The sequence below is a fragment of the Equus przewalskii genome, chromosome 19 (assembly GCF_037783145.1).
Source record: "Equus przewalskii isolate Varuska chromosome 19, EquPr2, whole genome shotgun sequence".
Classification (NCBI taxonomy): Eukaryota; Metazoa; Chordata; class Mammalia; order Perissodactyla; family Equidae; genus Equus; species Equus przewalskii.
In genome coordinates, this window is record NC_091849.1 from 52931865 (window position 1) to 52953904 (window position 22040).

At 36.4% G+C, this 22040-nt stretch overlaps 1 protein-coding gene across 3 annotated transcripts in view; it reads right to left on the reverse strand.

Moving 5' to 3' along the window:
- The window catches only part of HMGCLL1 (3-hydroxy-3-methylglutaryl-CoA lyase like 1), a 144730-nt gene that overhangs the window by 20551 nt on the left and 102139 nt on the right, over nt 1-22040 (reverse strand). Inside the window, exon 8 of one of the 3 annotated variants that reach the window (XM_070584807.1) lies at nt 852-7195. The exons of the other annotated variants lie outside the window; for them this stretch is intronic. Coding sequence (XP_070440908.1) covers nt 7055-7195 — 141 coding nt within the window. The 3' untranslated portion in view covers nt 852-7054. Of the gene's footprint in view, nt 1-851; nt 7196-22040 lie in introns of those variants that run through there. 3 annotated transcript variants of the gene reach the window in all.

Here is a 22040-nt window from a genome sequence, read left to right on the forward strand (position 1 = left end):
AACCTGGGGACCCCATTACTGTTGCTAATCTCAGAAGTGCCTCCTTAAAAGTGAGGTTCCCAGGGAGCAAGATTTAAGGAGGCACTCACTCTCAGGGTTGGACAAGTACAGAGTCAGCACCAAGAAGGAGTGCCTCCTAAATTCTGTACCCTGGGAACCTGGTTTGCCCTGCCCGATACAAGCCCTTCTTGTCTCTGAGTTGCCTCATTGTCTGATGTTCTGTTTTACGGTGCTCTCATCACCTGTATAATGAATTCCCTATAGTCATTTGCTTGTATGTTTCCTGCTTTCTTGCTGGACCTTGACATATCCTAGCATCTCTTTCATAAAGTTTAATCTTGAATTTGCTTCTACCTAACTCTTGTCAAAGGCAAATTGAGAGAATATGAAAGGAAGATGCATTAGGGAACATAGTGCCCATCCTCTTCTAAGTATTTGAGTTCTCTCCTTACATCAGTTGAGTTCGCCAGAAAGACACATACCTGGATCTCATTACCTCAGACTCCTGCAGAGAGAGCTTCCCTGAATCCCATTTTAAAGTTACTCTCTTGTCATTTATTGATAGTCTTACAAAACATTAAAAAAATAATCTTGTGATGAGAGATTTTTTTCCCCCCACATTTATCCTGAAAACTGCTGCTGGAGCTATTGTCCATTAATTTTACTATATTGTATCCTGTATTAATCAGGGTGATTAGGTTGAATTATTTAGGGGAAAACTATTGGTTCACTTAAGTGGACTGTGGAAAGAGTTTGGTGGAGCCGATCTCGGGAAGAACGAGAACAAAGGACTCCAACACCATCCTTTCCCCCTTCCTCGCTTCTCTTTCCTTCCCTTCCTTTCCTTTTTTTTCCTATCATCCTCTGTCTCTGTCTCTCTCTCTCCTCCCCCCATCATTTCTTTTCCGTGTGGGCTTTATTCTTTCATGTCCGCTATGCCAAAAGCCACAGGGTTTTATATAAGAAATGTGAGCACTTTTTCATGAGCTCCAGCTAAAGAATTCCTGGGAAAGGGATCTTTATTGACCTGCCTTGAGTCACATGTCAATCCCGGGACCAGTTATTGAAGCCAGTATACTAGAACACAAAGACGGCCAGCCCTGGGCACTGGGGCCATAAGGGGGGTGTGGGAGGGAGGGAATGCTGCACTTTCTAGGCCCTCACAAGAACCACATGGTTGGCATGGTGAGGGAAACAGTTTCCTAGAAGAAGGGGGATTTTACTTTGAGCAGACCCAATAATAAATATTTACTAGATGTCTTTTATACAAGTCACTCAATGCATTCTATTTGAAGTCTAATATCATAGACAGATTAATTAGTGTTGAGCTCTCTTGTATCTCTTTAAGTCTTTGTTTTTAGGAGACTTAAAATATCACTGATGCTTGGTAGTGACGACTGTTCATTCCATCATTGAACAGGTACTTACTGAGTTCCTACATTGTTCTGGGTGTCAGGTACACAATAGTGGAAACCATGCATCAAAATCTGTGCTCTCATGAAGCCAAATTTCTAGTGGAGGAGAAAACCACCTATGATGGTTAAAAAAGATAAGAATAGTGCAGCAAAGCAAGAGGAGAGATGCTAATTTAGACCATTCTTTTGAGGAACACTGTTCTGATAAAGGAGAATTTGAGCTGAGACCTGCATGAAGTAGGGAAGTAAACTATGAACTTACCTGAAATAATAGTGTTTAAGGCAAAATGAATAAGGTCAGAACAGATCCTTGAAAAGGGATGATGCTTGGTGTGTTTAGAGAGAGGTAGGAGACCGTTGTGACTAGAGTAGAGGGAACTGGGAAGACAGTGTGAAAAAATAACATCAGATACATAGCAGGGCCAGATCTTGTGGACAAGTATATTTTAATCATCAGTATAATTAATGTATCAGTTTGAAGCCCCGATCAGCATTTTTTCAATGATAGAAATAGAATAAAAAGTTCACTGTACTTTCTTTTCTTGTTTTTCCATGAGGAAGATTGGCTTTGAGCTAACATCTCTGACAATCTTCCTCCACTTTATGTGGGATGCCATCACAGCGTAGCTTGACGAATGGTGCTAAGTCCATCAGGTCCACACCTGGGATCTGAACCTGGGAACCTCTGGCTGCTGAATCAGGGTACACGAACTTAACCACTACGCCACTGGGCTGGCCCCTCACTCTACTTTCTTCCATATCACAAACTCTTTCTTGTTTGATAGACCACAATGTTTTGGATTAGTAAGCCACAATGGGCTAGGGAGCATGTTACGAGCCAAAGCTCATAAGAAGTTATTAAATTAATTGTGGCCATATTTACGCTTTCCTGTCTAATAAAATATGTTTACTTGAACAAAAGTCTCCTGCAATTGATTACGGGGTATTTTAGTTTCTTAGTGGACAATACAATATGAATTTCATAAATGTCTATTAGTTGAACAAGTTATTTCACAGGGAGACCTCCTCTTCTGTCAAAATTACTACAGAATGATAGCTCTTAGGAGCACATTCAGTTTTATGTAAATTAAAGAATTTATGTAAATTAAAGAATAAATCAGGCAATCAGCCAATATTTACTAATTATTCACTCACTCACAAAAGGGTTACATACGAATATATTTAAGATACAGTCCTTGACCGAGAAAATTCACAACCTAGTAGAAAAGATATGATATCTATGTTAATATTTAAAATTAGGAAAATATTATAAAAGTTCAAGGGGGAAGAAAATTATTTCAGACTGGTTTAATCAGGACAGCTTTCACGGAGGAAACGACATCTGAACTTGGCCTTGAACAGTAGGAAGATTCTACAGAGTATGGGCTTGGGGAGCAGTCCTTACAAAAGAACTCAAAACAACACCAGCGACTCAACTTGTCAATAACAATTTCCTGTTTACTGACGTTTAACATTAACCCTGACTTAATGCTGGATCCCTTCTGCTATGTAGCACAATTCGGTAGAAGTACCCCAAATATTATTCATTCACTATTTATTAAGTATTCTCTATGGATAACTCAGTATGGGTGACATAAATAAGAGTAAGATGCAGTATGATAAATAACTCTAGATGCTACATAAGAATGGATTTTTAAGGTAATGTTATGTATATACACACACATAAACTTTTAAAGTTCAATCAAATGCTGCATTAATGAATATGTTTAAAATAACTATATACAAATATAGAGAGATATGCATATCTATATCTAGTTATCTATGTGTGTGTATATATTTCAGCTATACCACATAATAATTGTTTAATTTAGAATTCTCACTTTCATTACAGCTAACGTCTACAGGACATCTGTAAGTACTATTGCATTTCTTAATATAAGTCTGTTCTTGCTCAGTACGTGAGGCCAGTACCTAATCATGTATCAATCACTCACATCATCTCCCATGTCCAGGAGGAATTTATATCAAAGTCTGAGAGCCATCTAACAAATGCACGCATGCTTCTCGAATATACAGCTATATTAGACACCTTACAGAGGCGGATCGCTTCCAGGTGTCATATCTCACTACGGATAAGAAAAACCCAAAACTTTACACAAAATGAAGTACACCATAGTATAGTTATCTATGCAAAAAAGAGCTATTTCTTTCAACATATAAAACAAAAATATTATTTTCAAGTTCGTATTTAGCTCTAAATTGAATCATTTATGTATGCAATAACTTATTTTCACTTTACCAGAGAAAAATGACAGACAACTGAAATTCATAGAAAGTTTAACTTTACACAAGTTTTTGTGCCTTTCACCAACCACATGTTTACAAACATTATTTGAAACCAAACAAGCTTTCGTGGAACACAGCAGTGTGGCCTTTGGTTTTGCTTTCAGTTCTTCAGTAACTGGATATTTGACTTTGGAAAAGTCGCTTTAATTCTTTGGGCCTCAGTTTCCACATTTGAAAGCATTTGAAGTAGTTCCCTTCAAAGTCCTACCTTTAGAGTGTATAACAACATTCTTGAAAAACAAAAAAAGAAGAATAGGGTTCATGGTTACTTTCCTAATTATAAAAGAAATGAGAGTGGCTTAAAAATTCCCCATAAAGTTTTAATAAAATGGCATCCAAGGTACTAATATTTACACCTGCCATATATTTATAGCACAGTTGTGCACATGGTAGGCAGGCAGCCTATAAATGTTGATTAAATTAACATATTTTGCACTTCTAATATATTATTCACCTGAAAAATATGACAGTTAAAAAATGCATGTTTAACATAAAAAGAATAGCATGTTTATTGTGCTGTAAATCTTCACGCTTCTTAATACCACAAAGAAAGCCTCTTCTTCAAGGTCACTGTTCTAAATACTTTTAAGTCAGATTCCTCTAGAAATCTGAAGAAAACATTATATCCTTCTGTTAGAAAAAAAATCCACAGAAAAGAAACACACTCAAAATTGTAGATAGTGATCTGATCCACGGGCAGAACACTTTCCTAAAAGAAGCATATTGAATTCACTTAATTGTCACCATCTCTGAGAAAGGAAAAACATTCTGTTGTTACTTGTGAACTCTGTAGCCCGTGTATCTAAACATTTCTGTGTCATTTAGTGTTTTTTAACTCAGCAACTTCTGAAATTTAGTATGAAGATAAGTTTTAATGTCAACATTCTTTATTTATTGTTACAACACTAACAACGTTTAAACATTTATCTGACCAATAAAGTTAAGTAAGAAATCTCTCTGAAACATACAAAATATAAGATGCAATATCTTCTCATGAGAAACAACTTAATGTGTTTTATTAAGACTTTTGCCCTTATGGTGCTGCTACGGGATTTGGAACCAAAAATCATTTAACTCTATGTCCTGAATATGAAAGAAAAAGAATAAATACAACGTAATTTGTAGACTCTATTCTGTGGTGTTTTGCTGGCAAGCAGTGTAAACATCCTAAAGAATAATGACCCACCATATTTTCTTAGTCATCTAGACATTCTTCAAGGCAGTAAAGATTTCTTTTTGAGAGTAAATGGATTTTTGGAGAGTCAAAAGAAGAAACATGTGGAAAGCATTCCTCAGCTTTCTGAAATCTCCAACTGTGAGTGACACATTACAGTATTTTGAAAGTTTCCAAAAAATGAAACAAGAAAAGCAAATCACATTATAATTCTCCAAATAAATAATACTATATCTACCAAATCCTGCTGCTATCAAGAAGGTGTAGCTAGTGTTTCAATGTCTACTAATCAATTTTGGGGAGAGGTGGCTAAAACCAAATATGTGAAGATTTGCTAATTTTGAAATACAGTCAGGGTTGAGTAAAATACTTGGCACATGGTAAGAACAAGAATAGAACTTTTTCCTTCACGTTACTTTGACTAGTAAATTCACTTATTGAGAAGTGACTTGATACTTCATTTAAAATTAAAACCACCCTTCAAATCAGAAAAAGTGACCATAATTTTATCTGAACTTGAAAAAATAGCAGCATAAAATTAGACAACATATCTACAACATAATAATTTATATTTTAAATATAGGTACACTTGATTGCACTATTTGGACTCAGAAAAACTGAAGAAGCACTCAAGATGATCAATAAGAAATTGGCTCCAAACTATATAGCTGTGCAAAACTACACTAACGCACATTTATAAGGAAATAGTAATATTCCTAACTTTAGAGAGATGAGTTAAACAGTGGTAAAACTAAATAAGAATATAATTCAAAGTGGTTGTGTACTAATAGGAGAGAAGGTTTGTATGAGTCATTGTGATCTATATGAATGACAAATACTGTAAATCAAGACAATCTTTCAGTCCCACGAGATATGCCATATATGCCATACATGCATGTGATTATGGGGACTTTGGGCATCCTAATGCAACCTTTGGTCAAAGTTAGAGTCAAAAACTATGAAAGATTATATAAAAATACCTTATAAATTAAAACAAGATGTGATAGGAAAGACTGCTTTGCTTGTCTATGCTCACTTCGCTAAACCATGAGTTACTTATCGCAAATGCTACAACCCCTTCTCTTGAGACCTTGCCTTCTTCAAAATTCACCTTTAGCTGTTGCAACCATACACAAAATCATTTCCTCTCTTCCTATGCTGGCCATGTATACGCACTTGTTAAACCTATATTTTGCTTCCTGTCTCAATTATACCACGTCATAGCTTTCTCGTCTCCCCCCTCACATATCTGCCTTCAACCACAATATCTGAAGTAACAATTATGATTTTAATTTCAGCTAGAGATTTGTTTCAAAATACAATCTACAATATTGTACCAATAGAATCTTATAAATTCATTAAATTGATCTAAACTAAAGCAGACAAATGATCAGTGAAAATGCCAGCCATCTTCATCTGTGCTTGGATAAGCTGCCATAAAACGGTCAAGAGGTTATTTTGAATACCACCCAAGATCAAACTGATTATGCAAACTTCCTATGTTGTAGGCATGCCCTAGATGCATCAGTTTTCTGGACCTCACATTGCTGCTGTACATTTCAGCCAAAAGGCTTCTCAGGGGTAGCTAACTGCAGAATGTGTAGACACAACAATGACTCCCTCCCAATTAAAAACACTGTTTATGAAGGAAAATTGTGCATGGAAGGTACAAAGAATTTCTTCCCAACTGGAACAATATGTGTAGTCAAAATTCACAAAGAACTTATGCTGGGTTTGGGGTACACAGAATCTTTGTCTGAGATGAGAGATAAAAGCTATGTGGAAAAAGCGGCCCTTGCAATGTGAAAAACTGTGAAGCTATTTTAAAGCAAAGGAAAAATGGATGTTATAATTCATAATTTATTAACTTTTATGCCTTAGTTTCCTTGATTTAGAACTCTATACTAAAGAGAAAATTCCAGAAAAGTTATGCTAGATTATACAAATTTTCAAAGCATTCCTGTAAGACAATAAAATATAGTCTGATACAAGTATTGCAAAATATAACAGGAGAAACATAAAAATTTCGGTCTGAAACATTGGTGCAATGGCAGACTTTCAAGTATCTCAAAGAAAATATCTACGTTTTCTCTAAGTGTAGTAACCCCTAGGCACCTCTCCAGATGGAATCATCGCTGAGGGAAAGCGAGCTTTGTGTTCATTCTGTTTCTGATTGAGCTGTTCGTTTTTCTGCTCCACACACTCCTGCTTTTCGGAGAGAACACATGGGATACACTTTCAGGATAAAATATTTCCAAGCTCTTTTGAATGTCTTGAGTCTCACCTCCAGGGCAATACTCTGTATGTCCAGGATCATAAAAAAAAGAAATGAGAATACAAAACAGGTGGAAATCAGGCACCACACGAGGCTTTAGACTAAAATGTCTTATTTTGATTTTAGCTTGTTTTGCTTCTCATTTTTTCTATACTTTAAATTATAAATATTATATTAATAATGAGACTCTTGTACAGTTACCTAGAGTTAAAATTTTTGTCAAGATACACATCTCTAGGGCACATAACTATGAACAATATTAACATTAAATTCCAAGAGAAATTAATTCTCCTAATTTGCTAATGTGTGATATCAACTGAAAACGTAATTGAATCTGTGTATGTCATTAGCTTTTCATGAAGATGATTTACTGGTTTTAAAAAAGTTCACAAGTTTATTACAGGAAAAAAATTTAGAGTCCTAGCTACAGGTAGAAATTAAATAAAAAAGGACAAAGTAAGGGGCTGGCCCCATGGCCGAGTGGTTAAGTTCACACGCTCCGCTGCAGGCGGCCCAGTGTTGCGCTGGTTCGAATCCTGGGCGCCGACATGGCACTGCTCATCAAATCATGCTGAGGCAGCGTCCCACATGCCACAACTAGAAGGACCCACAACTAAGAATATACAACTATGTAACGGGGAGCTTCGGGGAGAAAAAGGAAAAAAATAAAATCTTTAAAAAAAAAAGGACAAAGTAAAAGACGTGAAAGTCCTATTCTGCAGCCATAACACTGCCTACCATGACTTTCAGTGATTTGATTGCTTTTTTGAGTTTAAGAAAACAGTTCTACTGCCAGGACTCTATGTAGCCACGTGGATAATCACCTAAAGAATATTTTTAATAAATATAACCTAAAACAAAATTCTCCGAACACAAACAAATCATATGGCAATAGATGAGCCTAGCATTCAGTTCTGATAGGGACTCAGATTCATTCACTTCAACGACCTAGTCAGGATGAACCATAAAACAAAGTGCCCTCTGTGTGGTCCTCCACAGGTAAAACCAAATTCCTACCAGAGGGAGAGCGTTGACACTCAGAGGCCAGGCTTCCAGCCACTCTCTCCTACTTTCTAGCCTTTAGGAATGAAGCGCTGATCATCATCCCAGGCATTGTGAGCCTGCCTGGGATGCCCAGTAGAAACAGTCCGGGAGGCTGCTTCATCGTGAAGGCTAAGAACTTGATAACGCACGTTCTCCTATCTTGTTCTAAACATTTCTTGTTTACTCTTTGCTTCTTCTTCCCGTTTTGTTGTCTTATCCAGTTTTATTAAATATAATTGAAATGTAACATTGTATAAGTTTAAGGTGCACAACTGTGTCGATTTGACAGATTTATATATTGCAGAATGATTACCACCGTAGAACTAGCTAATGCCTTCATCCCGTCATATAATTACCATTTCCTTTTTACGGTGAGAACATTTAAAACCTACTCAATTAGTGACTTTCAAGTATATAATAGAGTATTATTAGTTATAATCACCATGCTGTACATTAGATCCCAAGAACTTTTTTTATGTCTTTTTCTTTCTTTTTTCCAATTATTTTATTGAGGTCATAATGGTTTATAACATTGTGCAATTTCAGGTGTACATTATTATTTATCAGTGTCTGTATAGATTGCATCATGCTCACCACCAATAGTCTAATTTTTATCCATCACCACATGTGTGCCTGTTTATCTTTCACATATGAGTGAAATAATGTGGTTTGCCTGTCTCTGTCTGGCTTATTTCGTTTAACATCATACCCTCAAGGTCTATTCATATTGTTGCAAATGGAATGATTTTGTCTTTTTTATGGCTGAGTAGTATTCCATGGTATGTATACATCACATCTTATTTATCTATTCATCTGTAGAAGGCCACCAGGGCTGCTTCCACATCTTGACTATTGTGAATAATGCTGCAATGAACATAGGGGTGCATAAATCTCTTTGAATTGTTGACTTCAAGTTCTTTGGATAAATACTCAGTAGGGGGACAGCTGGATCATATGGTAGTTTCATTTATAATTTTTTGAGAAATCTCCATACTTTTTTCCATAGTGGCTTCTCCAGTTTGCATTCCCACCAGCAGTGTATGAGGGTTCCCTCTTCTCCACATTTTCTCCAACATTTGTTACTTTTTGTCTCGTTAATCATAGCCATTCGACAGGTGTAAGGTGATATCTCATTGTAGTTGTGATAGGCATTTCCCTGATAATTAGTGATGCTGAACATCTTCTCATGTGCCTGTTGGCCATCTGTATATCTTCTTTGGGAAAATGTCTGTTTATATCCTCTGTCCATTTGTTGATTGGGTTGCTTGTCTTTTTGTTGTTGAATTGTATGAGATCTTTATATATTTTTGAAATTAACCCCTTGTCAGATATATGATTTGCAAATATTTTCTTCCAATTGGTGGGTTTTCTTCTCATGTTGTTCCTGGTTTCCTTTGCCTGGCAGAAGCTCTTTAGTATGACGAAGTCCCATTTGTTTATTTTTTCTTTTGTTTCCCTTGTCTGAGTAGACATGCTGTTCAAAAAGGTGCTGCTAAGACTGATGCCAGAGTGTACTGTCTATATTTTCTTCTGGGAATTTTAGAGTTTCAGGTCAGACATTCAAGTCTTTAATTCATTTTGAGTTAATTTTTGTGTATGGTGTAAGATAATGGTCTACTATCATTCTTTGGCTGTCCAGTTTCCAAACACCATTTATAAAAGAGACTTTCCTTTCTCACTTGTATGTTCTTGGCTCCTTTGTGAAAGATTAGCTGTTCATAGATGTGTGGTTTTATTTCTAGGCATTTCAGTTCTGTTCCATTGATATGTGTGGCTGTTTTTGCACAAGTACCATGCTGTTTTGATTACTATAGCTTTGTAGTATATTTTGAAGCCAAAGATTGTGATATCTCTAGCTTTGTTCTTTTTTCTCAGGATTTCTTTAACTATTCGGGCTCTTTTGTTGTTCCACATAAAGTTTAGGATTCTTTGTTTTATTTCCATGAAGAATGTCATTGGGATTCTGATTGGGATAGCATTGAATCTGTAGATTGCTTTAGGTACTATGGACGTTTTAAGTATGTTTATTGATCCGATCCATAAGCATGGAATATCTTTCCATTTCTTTACATCATCTTCAATTTCTTTCAATAATGTCTTACAGTTTTCAGTGTATAGGTCTTTCACCTCCTTGGTTAAATTTATTCCTAGACATTTTATTCTTTTTGTTGCGATTGTAAATGGAATTGTATTCTTGACTTCTCTTTCTGCTAGTCCATTATTAGTGCACAAAAATGCAACTGAGTTTTGTAAGTTGATTTTGTACCCTGACACTGCTGTAGTTGTTGATTATTTCTAATAGTTTTCTGGTGGATTTTATAGCATTTTCTATATATAGGATCATGTCATCCACTGTTTCACGTCATCCTTCCTTTCCAATTTGGATGCCTTTGATTTCTTTTTCTGGCCTAATTGCTCTGGGCAAGACCTGCAGTACCATGTTGAATACGAGTGGTGAGAGTGGGCACCCTTGTCTTGTTCCTGTGCTCAAAGGGATGGCTTTCAGTTTTTCCCCAGTGTGTATGATGTTGGCTATGGGTTTGTCATATATGGCCTTTATTATGTTGAGGTACCTTCCTTCTATACTCATTTTATTGACAGTTTTTGTTAATGTACTTGTTTTATTTAATTGTTTGTTTATTTTTGGTGAGGAAGATTTTCCCTCAGCTAACGTCCATTGCCAATCCTCCTCTTTTTGCTTGAGGATGATTGTCACTGAGCTAACATCTGTGCCAAGCTTCCTCTATTTTGTATGTGGGATGCCACCAAAGCATGGCCCAATGAGTGGTGTGCAGGTCTGCACTTGGGATCCGAACATGAGAACACCAAGCTGCTGAAGCAGAGTGCATGAACTAAACCCCTACACCATTGGGCTGGCCCCAATTGAGAGTTTTTGTCATAAATGGTGTTGTATCTTGTCAAATGCTTTCTCTGAGTCTATTGAGATGATCATGTGATTTCTATTCTTCATTTTGTTAATGTGGTGTACCACATTGATTGATTTGCAGATGTTGAGCCATCCCTGCGTCTCTGGTATAAATCCTACTTGATTGTGGTGTATGATCCTTTTAATGTATTGCTGGATTCGATTTATCAATATTTGTTGAGGATTTTTGTATCTATGTTCATCAGCAAAATTGGCCTATACTTTTCCTTCTTTGTGTTTTCCTTGTCTGGTTTTGGTATCAGGGTAATGTTGACCTCATAGAATAAGTTAGGCAGAGTTCTATCTTCTTCAATTTTTTTGAATTGTTTGAGACAGATATGTATTAAATCTTCTTTAAATGTTTGGTAGAATTCTCCAGAGAAGCCGTCTGGTCCTAGAATTTTGTTTCTTGGGAGGTTTTTGATTACTGTTTTGATCTCCTTACTTGTGAATAGTCTATTCAGATTCTCTACTTCTTCTTGATTTGGTTTTGGTTCTTAGACTGTATGAGTCTAAGAATTTATCCATTTCTTCTAGATTGTCCAATTTGTTGGCATGTAGTTTTTCATAGCATTCTCTTATAATCCTTTGTATTTCTGTGGTATCCTTTGTAATTTCTTCTGTTTTATTTCTACTTTTATTTATTTGAGACTTCGCTCTTTTTTTCTAGTGAGTCTGGCTAAGGATTTTCTAATTTTGTTTTATCTTCTCAAAGAACCAGCTCTTAGTTTCATCATCCTTTCTACTGGTTTTTTTTTGTTGGTATTCTCTATTTCATTTATTTTTGCTCTAACTTTTATTATATCCCTCCTTCTGCTGAATTTGTGCTTTGTTTGTTCTTCTTTTTCTAGTTCTGTTAGGTGTAGTTTAAGATTACCTATTCGAGATTTTTCTTGTTTGTTGAGGCTAGGACTTTATTGCTATGAATTTCTCTCTTAGGACTGCCTTTGCTGCATCCCATAAGAGTTGGTATGTTGTATTTTCATTTTCATTTGTCTCCAGGTATTTTTTGATTTCTCTTTTTATTTATTCGTTGATTCAATGGTTTTTCAGTAGCATGTTGTTTAGTATCCAGATATTACTTTCCTAGCTTTTTTCTTGTTGATTTCTAGTTTCATAGAATTGTGCTCAGAAAGAATGCTTGATATGATTTCAATCTTCTTAAATTTATTGAGGCTTGCCTTGTTTTCCAACATATGGTCTATCTTTGAGAATGTTCCATGTGCACTTGAGAAGAACGTGTATTGTGCTGTTTTTGGATGGAATGTTCTGTATATATCTACTAAGTCCATCTGATCAAGTGTTTCATTTAAATCCACCATTTCCTAGTTGACTTTCTGTCTGGATCATCTATCCGTTATGTAAGTGGGCTCTTGAGGTCCCCTACTATTATTGTGTTTCTGTTAATTTCTCCCTGTAAGTTTCTTAATAGTTGCTTTATATACTTTGGTGCTTCTGTGTTAGGTGCATATATAGTCATAAGTGTTATGTCCTGTTGGTGGAGTGTCCCTTTTATCATTATATACTGTCCCTCTTTTTCTTTTTTATCTTTTTATTTATATACTGCCACTCACTGTCTTTTTTATCTTAATGTTGGCGTTGTCTGATATAAGCATGGCAACACCTGCTTTCTTTTGCTTGCCATTTGCTTGGAGCATTGCCTTCCATCCCTTCACTCTGAGCCTATGTTTGTCTTTAGAGCTGAATGTGTTTCCTGGAGGCAGCATATTGTTGGATCTTGTTTTTTAATCCATCCAGCCACTCTATGTCTTTTGATTAGAGAACTCAATCCATTTACCTTTAGAGTGATTATTTATATTAGAGGGCTTAACACTGTCATTTCACGTCATTTTCCAATTGCTCTGTATTTCCATCGTTTCTCTTCCCTTGTATTTCTGACTGTCATTTCAGTTTGGTGGTATTCTGTCATGGTTTCCTCAGTTGTCTCTTTATTTACGATTTAAGTCTTTGCTCTGATTTTTTGTTTAGTGGATACCATGAGGTTAATAAAAGATCTCATAGATGAGATAATCCATATTCTTTTTTCTTTTTCTTTTTTTGATGAGGAAGATTAGCCCTAAGCTAACATCTATTGCCAATCTTCCTCATTTTTGCACAGGAAGATTGCTGCTGAGCTAACATCTGTGCCAATCTTCCTCTATTTTGTAAGTGGGGCACTGCCATGCATGGCTTGATGAGTGGTGTGTGGGTCTGCACCTGGGGTTCAAAACTACAAACCCCAGGCCCCTGAAGCAGAGCATGCAAACTTAACCATTACACCACCAGGCTGGCCCTGAGATAGTCCATCTTCTGATAGCTCTTTTCTCCATTGGCCTAAACAGGTTATATCCCTTTGCTCCTCCCCTTATAGGTTATAGTTGTCACAAATTATTCTGTTTTGTGTTGTGAGTTTGTGACTAAACTAAAGTGTTTATTAGTTTTGATGCTTTCCTTCCCTCTATCTTTTATGCTATGATAGTTTACTAACATGTTCTGATATGGAGCTTCAATTTTCTGATTTTGACTATATTTATCTCCTTGCTCAAGGTATTGTAAACCTTTGCCTTTTTATTTCAGGTATGAGGGCATCCTTGGTCATTTCTTGTAAGGGAGTTCTAGTAGGGATGAACTCCCTCAGCTTTTGTTTATCTAGGAAAGCTTTTACTTCTCCTCCATATCTGAAGGAGAGTTTTGTTGGATAGAATATTCTGGCTGAGAGATTTGTCTTTCAGTAGTCTGAATATACCATTCCAATATATCAAACCTATAAGGTTTCTGCTGAGAAATTTGCTGAAAGCCTGGTAGGGGTTCCTTTGTAGATTATTCTCCTCTCCTTACTGCCCTTAAATCTTTTTCTTTGTCATTGACTTCTGCCAGTTTTACTATTATATGTGTTGGAGAAGCTCTTTTTGCATTGATGTAATTAGGAGTGCTATTGGCTTCATGTACTTGTAAGTCCATTTCTTTCCCCGGGTTTTGGAAGTCCTCAGCTATTATTTCTTTGAACAAGCTCTCTGGTCCTTTCTCCATCTCTCCTCCCTCTGGAATACCTATAATCCTCATGTTGCATTTCCTAATTGAGCAGGATATTTCTCAATGAATTTCTTCATCTTTTTAAAGTCTCAGTTCTCTCTCCTCCTCCACCTGAAGCATCTCTAATTCTGTCTTCCATAAAGTCTACTCTGTTTTGTAAGGTTTCTAAATTGGTTTTTTATCTCATTCATTGGATTCCTTATCTCCAGAATTTCTTCTGGAGATGAAGAGGAGGCCCTCTGCCTCCACTCACAGAATTTCCATTTGGTTTCTTTTTTTTAGAGTTTCAATCTCTTTGGTGAAGTATTCTTTATGCTCATTAATTTTATTCCTGAGTTCATTGAACTGTGTTTCTGAGTTTTCTTGTAACTCATTGAGTTTCTTTATGATGAATATTTTTAATTCTCTGTTATTTAGATTGCAAATTTCTGTGACTTCAGGGTTTATTTCTGGACACTTGTCATTTTCCTTCTGCTCTGAAGTATTACTATAGTTTTTGATGGGGTTTGATGAACTCATCCTTCTCTGAGACATTTGTAGTATCAGGTCACAGATTCCACCTGCCACCTCTGGGGGTGGGAGGGCAGAAGCTGTGTTTTCCAAACCCATGACATCCACTGAAAGTTGTGCTGATAGGGTTCATCTGCATTCACCTGCTGGTCACAGCCACTTGGCGGGCCACATATGCACATGTAGGCACTCTAGTGCAGGACTGCCACCTTGTTTTGGACCACCCGAGCTGGTGTTCTAGGCAGGAGGTGAGTGGCACTTTCTTTCATGTGTGCTCTGTGCTCACATGTGGTTAGCTTGGGCAGCTGTGCCTGGTGAGGGCATCCATGCAGTGGCTGAACCACATCACTCAATGTGGAGCATTCCTGTGGGCTAGGCTGCAACTCCAAAAGCAAAAGCTTTGGTGCTCAGGCCTGCCTGCCTCCCTGTCTCTTCTTACAGTCACACGCTCGCTGCTATGAGTAACCTAGATCGTTGTTTCTGGGGAGAGGGAGGGGATCCACTTACCTCCTTCTACTGCTTCCCAGGGATCCAGTACTCCCACTTCAGACATATGGCTGCATGGATCTCTCAGACATCCTATTGTGATTTGCAGGGAATCTTCTGTTGGTTAATGAATGTCTGTTTGGTTGTGACTTAGGGGGCAAAGACTAAGGGAACAACTCACTCCGCCATGTTGCAGACATCACTCTGCCCCACAACTTTTTAATCTCATAACTGGAAGTTTGTACTTTTTGACCAATATCTCTGCATTACCCTACCTCCCAACCCCTGGTAACCACACCATACTCTGTTTCTTTAATTTTGGCCTTTTTTAGATTCCACATATAAGTGATATCCTACAGTATTTGTCTTTCTTTGTCTGACATCTCACTTAGCATAATGCCTTCAAGGTTCATCCAAGTTATCACAAATGACAGGATTTCCTTCTTTCTCATGGCTGAATAATGTTCCATTGTGTGTGTGTGGGTATGTTTGTGTGTATGTATATATACCACATCTTCTTTATTCATATATGAATAGATAGACACTTAGGGCTCCTTTGATGTCAAACATATATATCATGTCTCCTTTGTCAAGGAGCTTTTTCCCTGTTTTCTTCCAGCAGTTTTACAGTTTCAGGTTTCTCATTTAAGAGTTTAATTCATTTCCAGTTAATTTTTGTGAGTAGTATAAGATAGGGGTCAAATTTCATTCTTCTGTATATGATTATCCAGTTTTCCCAACACCATTTGTTGAAGAGAAGATCTTTTCCCCATTGAGTATTCTTGGCTCCCTTATCAAGTATTAGTTTACTGTATATGCAAGTGTTTATTTCTGGGCTCTTGATTCTCTTCTATTGATCTGTCTGTTTTTATGCCAGTGCCATACTGTTTCAATTATGATAGCTTTGTAATATAGTTTGAAATCAGGAATTGTGATTTCTCTGGCCTTGTTCTTCATTCTCAGGGTTACTTTGGCTATTTGGGGTCTTTTTTCATTCCATAAAAATTCTAGGATTGTTTTTTCTGTTTCTGTAAAAAATGCCATTGAAATTTTAAGAGGGATTGCATTGAATTTATAGATGGCTTTGGGTAGTATGGCATTTTAACAATATTAATTCTTCTAATCCATGAACACAGGATGTCTTTCCATTTGTTTGTACCTTCTTCAATTTATTTCAACAAAGTCTTATAGATCTTTCATCTTCTGAATTAAATTTATTCCAAAGTATTTTACTGTTTTTGAGGATATTGTGAAAGGGACTGTTTCCTTTGTTTTTCAGATTCTTTTTGTTAGTGTATAGAAACATAACTGTTTTTCATATGTTGGTTTTGTATCCTGTAACTTTACTGAATTTATTGATTAGTTCTAGCAGTTTTTTGGTGGAGTCTTTAGGATTTTCTCTATATAAGATCATATCATCTGCAAATAAAGACAATCTTACTTCTTCTTTTCCTATTTAGATGTTTTTATTTCTTTTTCTTGCCTGATTGCTCTGGCTAAGACTGCCAGTACTCTGTTGAATAGGAGTGGTGAGACTGGGTACCCTGGTCTTGTTCCTGATCTTGGAGGTAAAAGTTTCAAACTTTCACCGTTGAGTAGGATCTTGGGTGTGGGTTTGTCATATATGGACTTTATAGATTTAATTATCAAGTTTCATGAACAAAGATCATTTGAAAGAAAACAAACTTTATAGATTAATATTTGGACAATTGCCATCTTTACAATAGTGAATTCTCTCTTATGTCAACATTACATATCTAGCTGTTTATTCAAATTTCTATATTTCTTTTGATACCAATTTTAACTTGATATATAGGTCTGCCATCAAAGATTTAATATATATTTTGTTTTAACATATATTTGTTTTTTTCTAGTACTGTAGAATTTTTTGTTGCTAACTTGAATGTTTTATTCTTTCTTTTATATCTTATTATTTCTGTGTAGGAACATTGCTATTTTGAATATTTTTTAACCTGAAACTATCCTGAATGCTCTTTTACCATATATATTCCCATTATCACACATGCACACGCACAACAAAATTATCGCAAATGATACAATCGTCTAGATGAAAATCCAAGAGAATATATACCATTATAGATAATCAATCATTTGAAAATATAGATTTTTTACTCTAATTATTTTTTATCATTTTTTTCTTATTTTATTACATTGGCTAAAACTTCCTATGCAATGCTGAAACAGTGACAGACATCTTATTTCACTGTCTTTTTTTAATTGAGATTGTTTTTCAAAGTTCATCAGTAAGCATAATATTCATTGTAGGTTTTTGATAGATATTCTTCATGAGCTCCAGCAAGTTCCCATCTACTCTTAGATTAAGAGGGTTTTATTATAAAAGTGTTTATAATTTTTTTCTGCATTTCTTAAGACATGTTTTTCTGCTGTAATCTGTTAATGTTTGATTGCATCTATTTCCTAATATTGAACTAACCTTTCACGTATTCCTGGTATAAACCTTACATGGTGTCTTAGTCAGTTATGGCTGATATAAAGGAATACTACAGACTGGGTGGCTTAAAAAAACAAACATTTGTTTCTCATATTTCTGGCAGGCTGGAAAGTCTAAGATCAAGACACTGGGAGATCAAGTGTCTGGTGAGATCCCTCTTCCTGGTTTGCAGATGGCCATCTTCACCTTGTGTCTATATGGCTGAGGGATAAATCATCTCTGTGATTCTTCTTATAAGAGCACTAATCCCATTCATGAGGGCTCCAACATCATGACCTAATTCCCCTCCCAAAAGGGTCCACCTCTTAATCCCATCACATGGGGTTTAAGCTTTCAGCATATGAATGGGGAAGGCAGGACACAAATATCCAACTCATAACACCTGGTCATGTTGTATTCATTCTTACTACATTCAATTTTGTAACAGTTTAAAATCTGTTGTGTTAAAACTCTTTCTCATTTTTGTTTAAGATTTTTTTTTCTATTTTTACATTTGCTTGTATGTTTTAAGGTTGGTCTGACTCCAAAACCATTGCACTTAATCTCTATTGTATACTGCCATTAGCAATGGAATGGAATAATGTTCCAAAGACATATTAAGGTGAAAATAAAAGCTGGATGAAAGTATTCCAGACTGTAAGACTCCTGAATGCAGTGTCTATTTGTGGAGACTTTGCTTCTCTCAGGTCCAGTATTGAGGCACAGAACCCTAGTTCATAATCCTTTATGGTTAGAGGGGCAGAAATTTGCACAACATTATACCTGATGGACTTAATTACTTTGACTAATCAGGAGGCAATATTACTAGCCATGCTAGAGGGGAACAGTTTTGTAGGAAGTTTGTAAGGGACGAACTTTTAGAATAGTGGTAGCTGAGGGGAATGAATGAGGTAGCAACTCAAGAACAAGCGCTTTGTCATCAAGTGCCACAAGAAATTGATGACCAAGTCCCACTTTGAGCTAATCTGACAATGTGAAATGACTCGTGTGCTTTAACACTTCTGTTTCCACTGCCTCTCCCACAGTTCAGGCACAACTGTTCTCTGCACTGGAGGACAGTAATAGCAGTTTAATAAATGCTCCTATATGACAATGGTTTGATCACTGATCAAGTCACTCACGCAAAAACCATGGGAATCAGCCTCTCCTTCCCTCTCTCTCTCTCCTTCCATATCCAGCCAATCATTATGTCCTAAGTAAATTTCCAGTAGCCCTCTTTTTGTTCTCTGTATTCTGTATGCCCTACACACAAAGCCTTCAATATCTCTTGCTTGGTTCACTGAAAGAGTCTGTGATCTTACCTGTTTTGTCCTATGTCCCTTACATCAACCCTCTACAGATCTTCCAGATTGATTTTTCTAAAACACAAATCTAAAGTGCAAATATAACTTCCCTGCTTAAAATCCTTTGAGGCTCTCCATAATAACCTACTGGATGAAGTCCAAAATTCTTACCATTGCTAGTGTGGCCCTTCATGTTTTGGCATCTGGAGATGTTGTGCAGCCCCATCCTTTATCATTGTCTTATAATAAATTTACATTACCATTGTCTTTATGTTACCACTGTCTCCAACTTTATATTTCAGCAACATAAAATTTCTTATAGATTCCTCCATACTGTTTCTAACCTCCTTGTTCTTACCATAATGTCTTTCTGCCTGGAAATTTGCCTATATATTAACTAATTCTTCCTCATCTGAAGGAATTGCTTCTTCCAAGAAACCATGTTTTTGGAATAACGTTATAGCTTCAACTAATAAAGATCTCATTTTAAGAAGTTCCTCCACACATGTAAAAAACATTTACTCTACGGATTCCCATACCTGGAGTTCAACTGTACAGCCTCCATATAATATGGAATGTATTTTCTCTATGTGTATATTTTCATCATATTTTTTGCAAATGTTTCAACCAAGAGTCAGTTAGGTTTCTTGTATATAGACATCTAGGATCAAGTTACTATGCTAACTATACTACCTGAGTAGATATTATCTAACTCTTGTTCCACCTTACATCTAACCCCAACTAGAATTGAATGAAAGAGGACAACCAGAGCTCACTTAGGGAAAATCAGCAGACCTAAAAAGAAACAGCTTCTGAATTTTAAAACTTTTTCAAAGATTCCCCATGGATTCCCTCATTACGTGCAGCTATCCTGCTCTTTTTGTATCCTTAGGTACGGTGGTATCAAGTAATCATCTACTTTTTCCACAAGAAAATCAAGTAAAGAAATTCCTCATCACTGATGGAAGACATAGAATGTTTCTATTGAAATTGTATATTGTCAGCAATATTTAATCATTTTGACTAAATAGTGAATATTATTCACATGTTCAATTAAACATTAAACATAAACTATGTGCTAGACCCTATGCTCAGAGCTATGACTCACCATAACACACACAGTCCTTCTTCTCACTAATAAGTGGAGCATAGACATGTAAATGAGCAGTGGATAAGGCTTCAATGGACATGAGAGTGGAGATATCTCTTCGATATCCTGTTTACATTTCCTTTGGTTATATACCCAGAAGTAGGATTGCTGGATCATATGGCAGTTCTATTTTTAATTTTTTAAGGAAACTCCACACAGTTTTCCATAAAGGCTGAGCCAATGTACATTCTCACCAGTTATTGAAGGGGCAGGATGCAGATTCTGAGAACGGACCTGCTCCCTGCTTTGTGCATCTTCGCAGTGTGAAGTTCTCTGATCAAGGGAATAATTCACTCTGTTATGATGCTTATGTCCTCAATGACTGACTTTTGAATGGTATAACACTCATGCACCAGGGTTCCCTTTTCTCTACATCTTCACCAACACTTACCTCCTGTCTTTTTTATAATAGCCATTCTAACAGGTGTGAGGTGATATCTCACTGTGGTTTAGATTTACATTTTTCTGATGATTGGTGATGTTGACCACCCATTCTTCACAATAGCAAAGATGGGGAAACAACCTGCGCCCATGAACTGACAAATGGGTAAAGAAGATGTGGTACATATATACAATGGAATATTATTCAGCCATGAGAAAGAAGGAAATCTTGTCATTTGTGACAACACGGATGGACCTTGAGAGCATTATGCTAATTGAAATAAGCTAGACAGAGAAGACAAATACTGCATGATATCATTTATATGTGGCATCTTAAAAGAAAAAAAGTCAAACTCATAGAAACAGAAAGTAAAAAAGTGATTACCAGGGGCTAGGTGAAGGTAGAAATAGGGAGAGGTTGGGAAACGGGTACAAACTTTCAGCTATAAAATTAATAAGGTCTGAGGATCTAATGTAAAACATGGTGACTATAGATGATAACATTGTATTGTATAATTGAATTTGCTAAGAAAGTAGAACTTAAATGTTCTATCTTTCTCTCACACACACACACACACACACACACACACAAAGGATGAATATATGAGGTGATGGATGTATTAAATAACTGGCTGGAGGGAATCCTTTCACAATGTATACGTGTATCAAATCATGACGTACACTTTAAATATCTTACAATTTTATTTGTCAACTATACCTCAATACAGCTAAAATTTTTTTAAAAAGCAGTAGAGATATTGTGTGAACAGCAATAAGACAGGGGATGTGCCACATGGTACAGGCACAAAGCCCAGAAACACCTGTTCAGGAAGTCTTTCTAAATTGTGATTTAAAAGATGAATAGAGGTTGTCCAGAGGTAGAGACAGGAAGAACTGAGCCACAAATAACAGCCTGTGAGAAGTTCTCCAGCCTAGGCGGTTCGGGTGAAGAGGAGCGTGACAAGAGATGAAGCTGTGGTGACAGGCTAAGGGCAGCCTAACAAGGGTTTTGAGATCTACTTTGAGGACTTGATATTAAAGGTACAATGAAGTCACTAAAGACTTTAAGCAGAATGTGATTTATTATGTCAAATAATTTACTTTATAAGGTAACAATGGATTCAACTTCAATGATTTTGAAATTATTTGAAAGTGAATGACCTACTATCATCTCAAGAAAGTACACACACACACAAGTTCCACAACTAGTCAAGTCTGACACCTAGTAAAGAAGGCTATCTTCTAGAAGGTGCTTGACAGATGTTTGACGCATTCCTGTGAGGAACATAGGAAAGTTCTTTCATAATGCAATGTCGCCACACCCAATTAAATACATATCTATCTTTTACATTCAGGATTTAGAGAAACAGCCAACCTTCCAGTGGAAAGGTAGAATGATTGAGTGCTATTCTTGATTCTAGTACGAATGCTGGACTGACTGTTAGCTGAGGAATGGAGCCAACAGGAAGGAAGAGAAAAGTGAACACTTCTAGTGCCTACCGGTACTCACATTCATTTAATCCTTACAATTGCTCACAAGTAGATACTATTAATGTTCCAAATTTACAGAGGAGGAAACATGA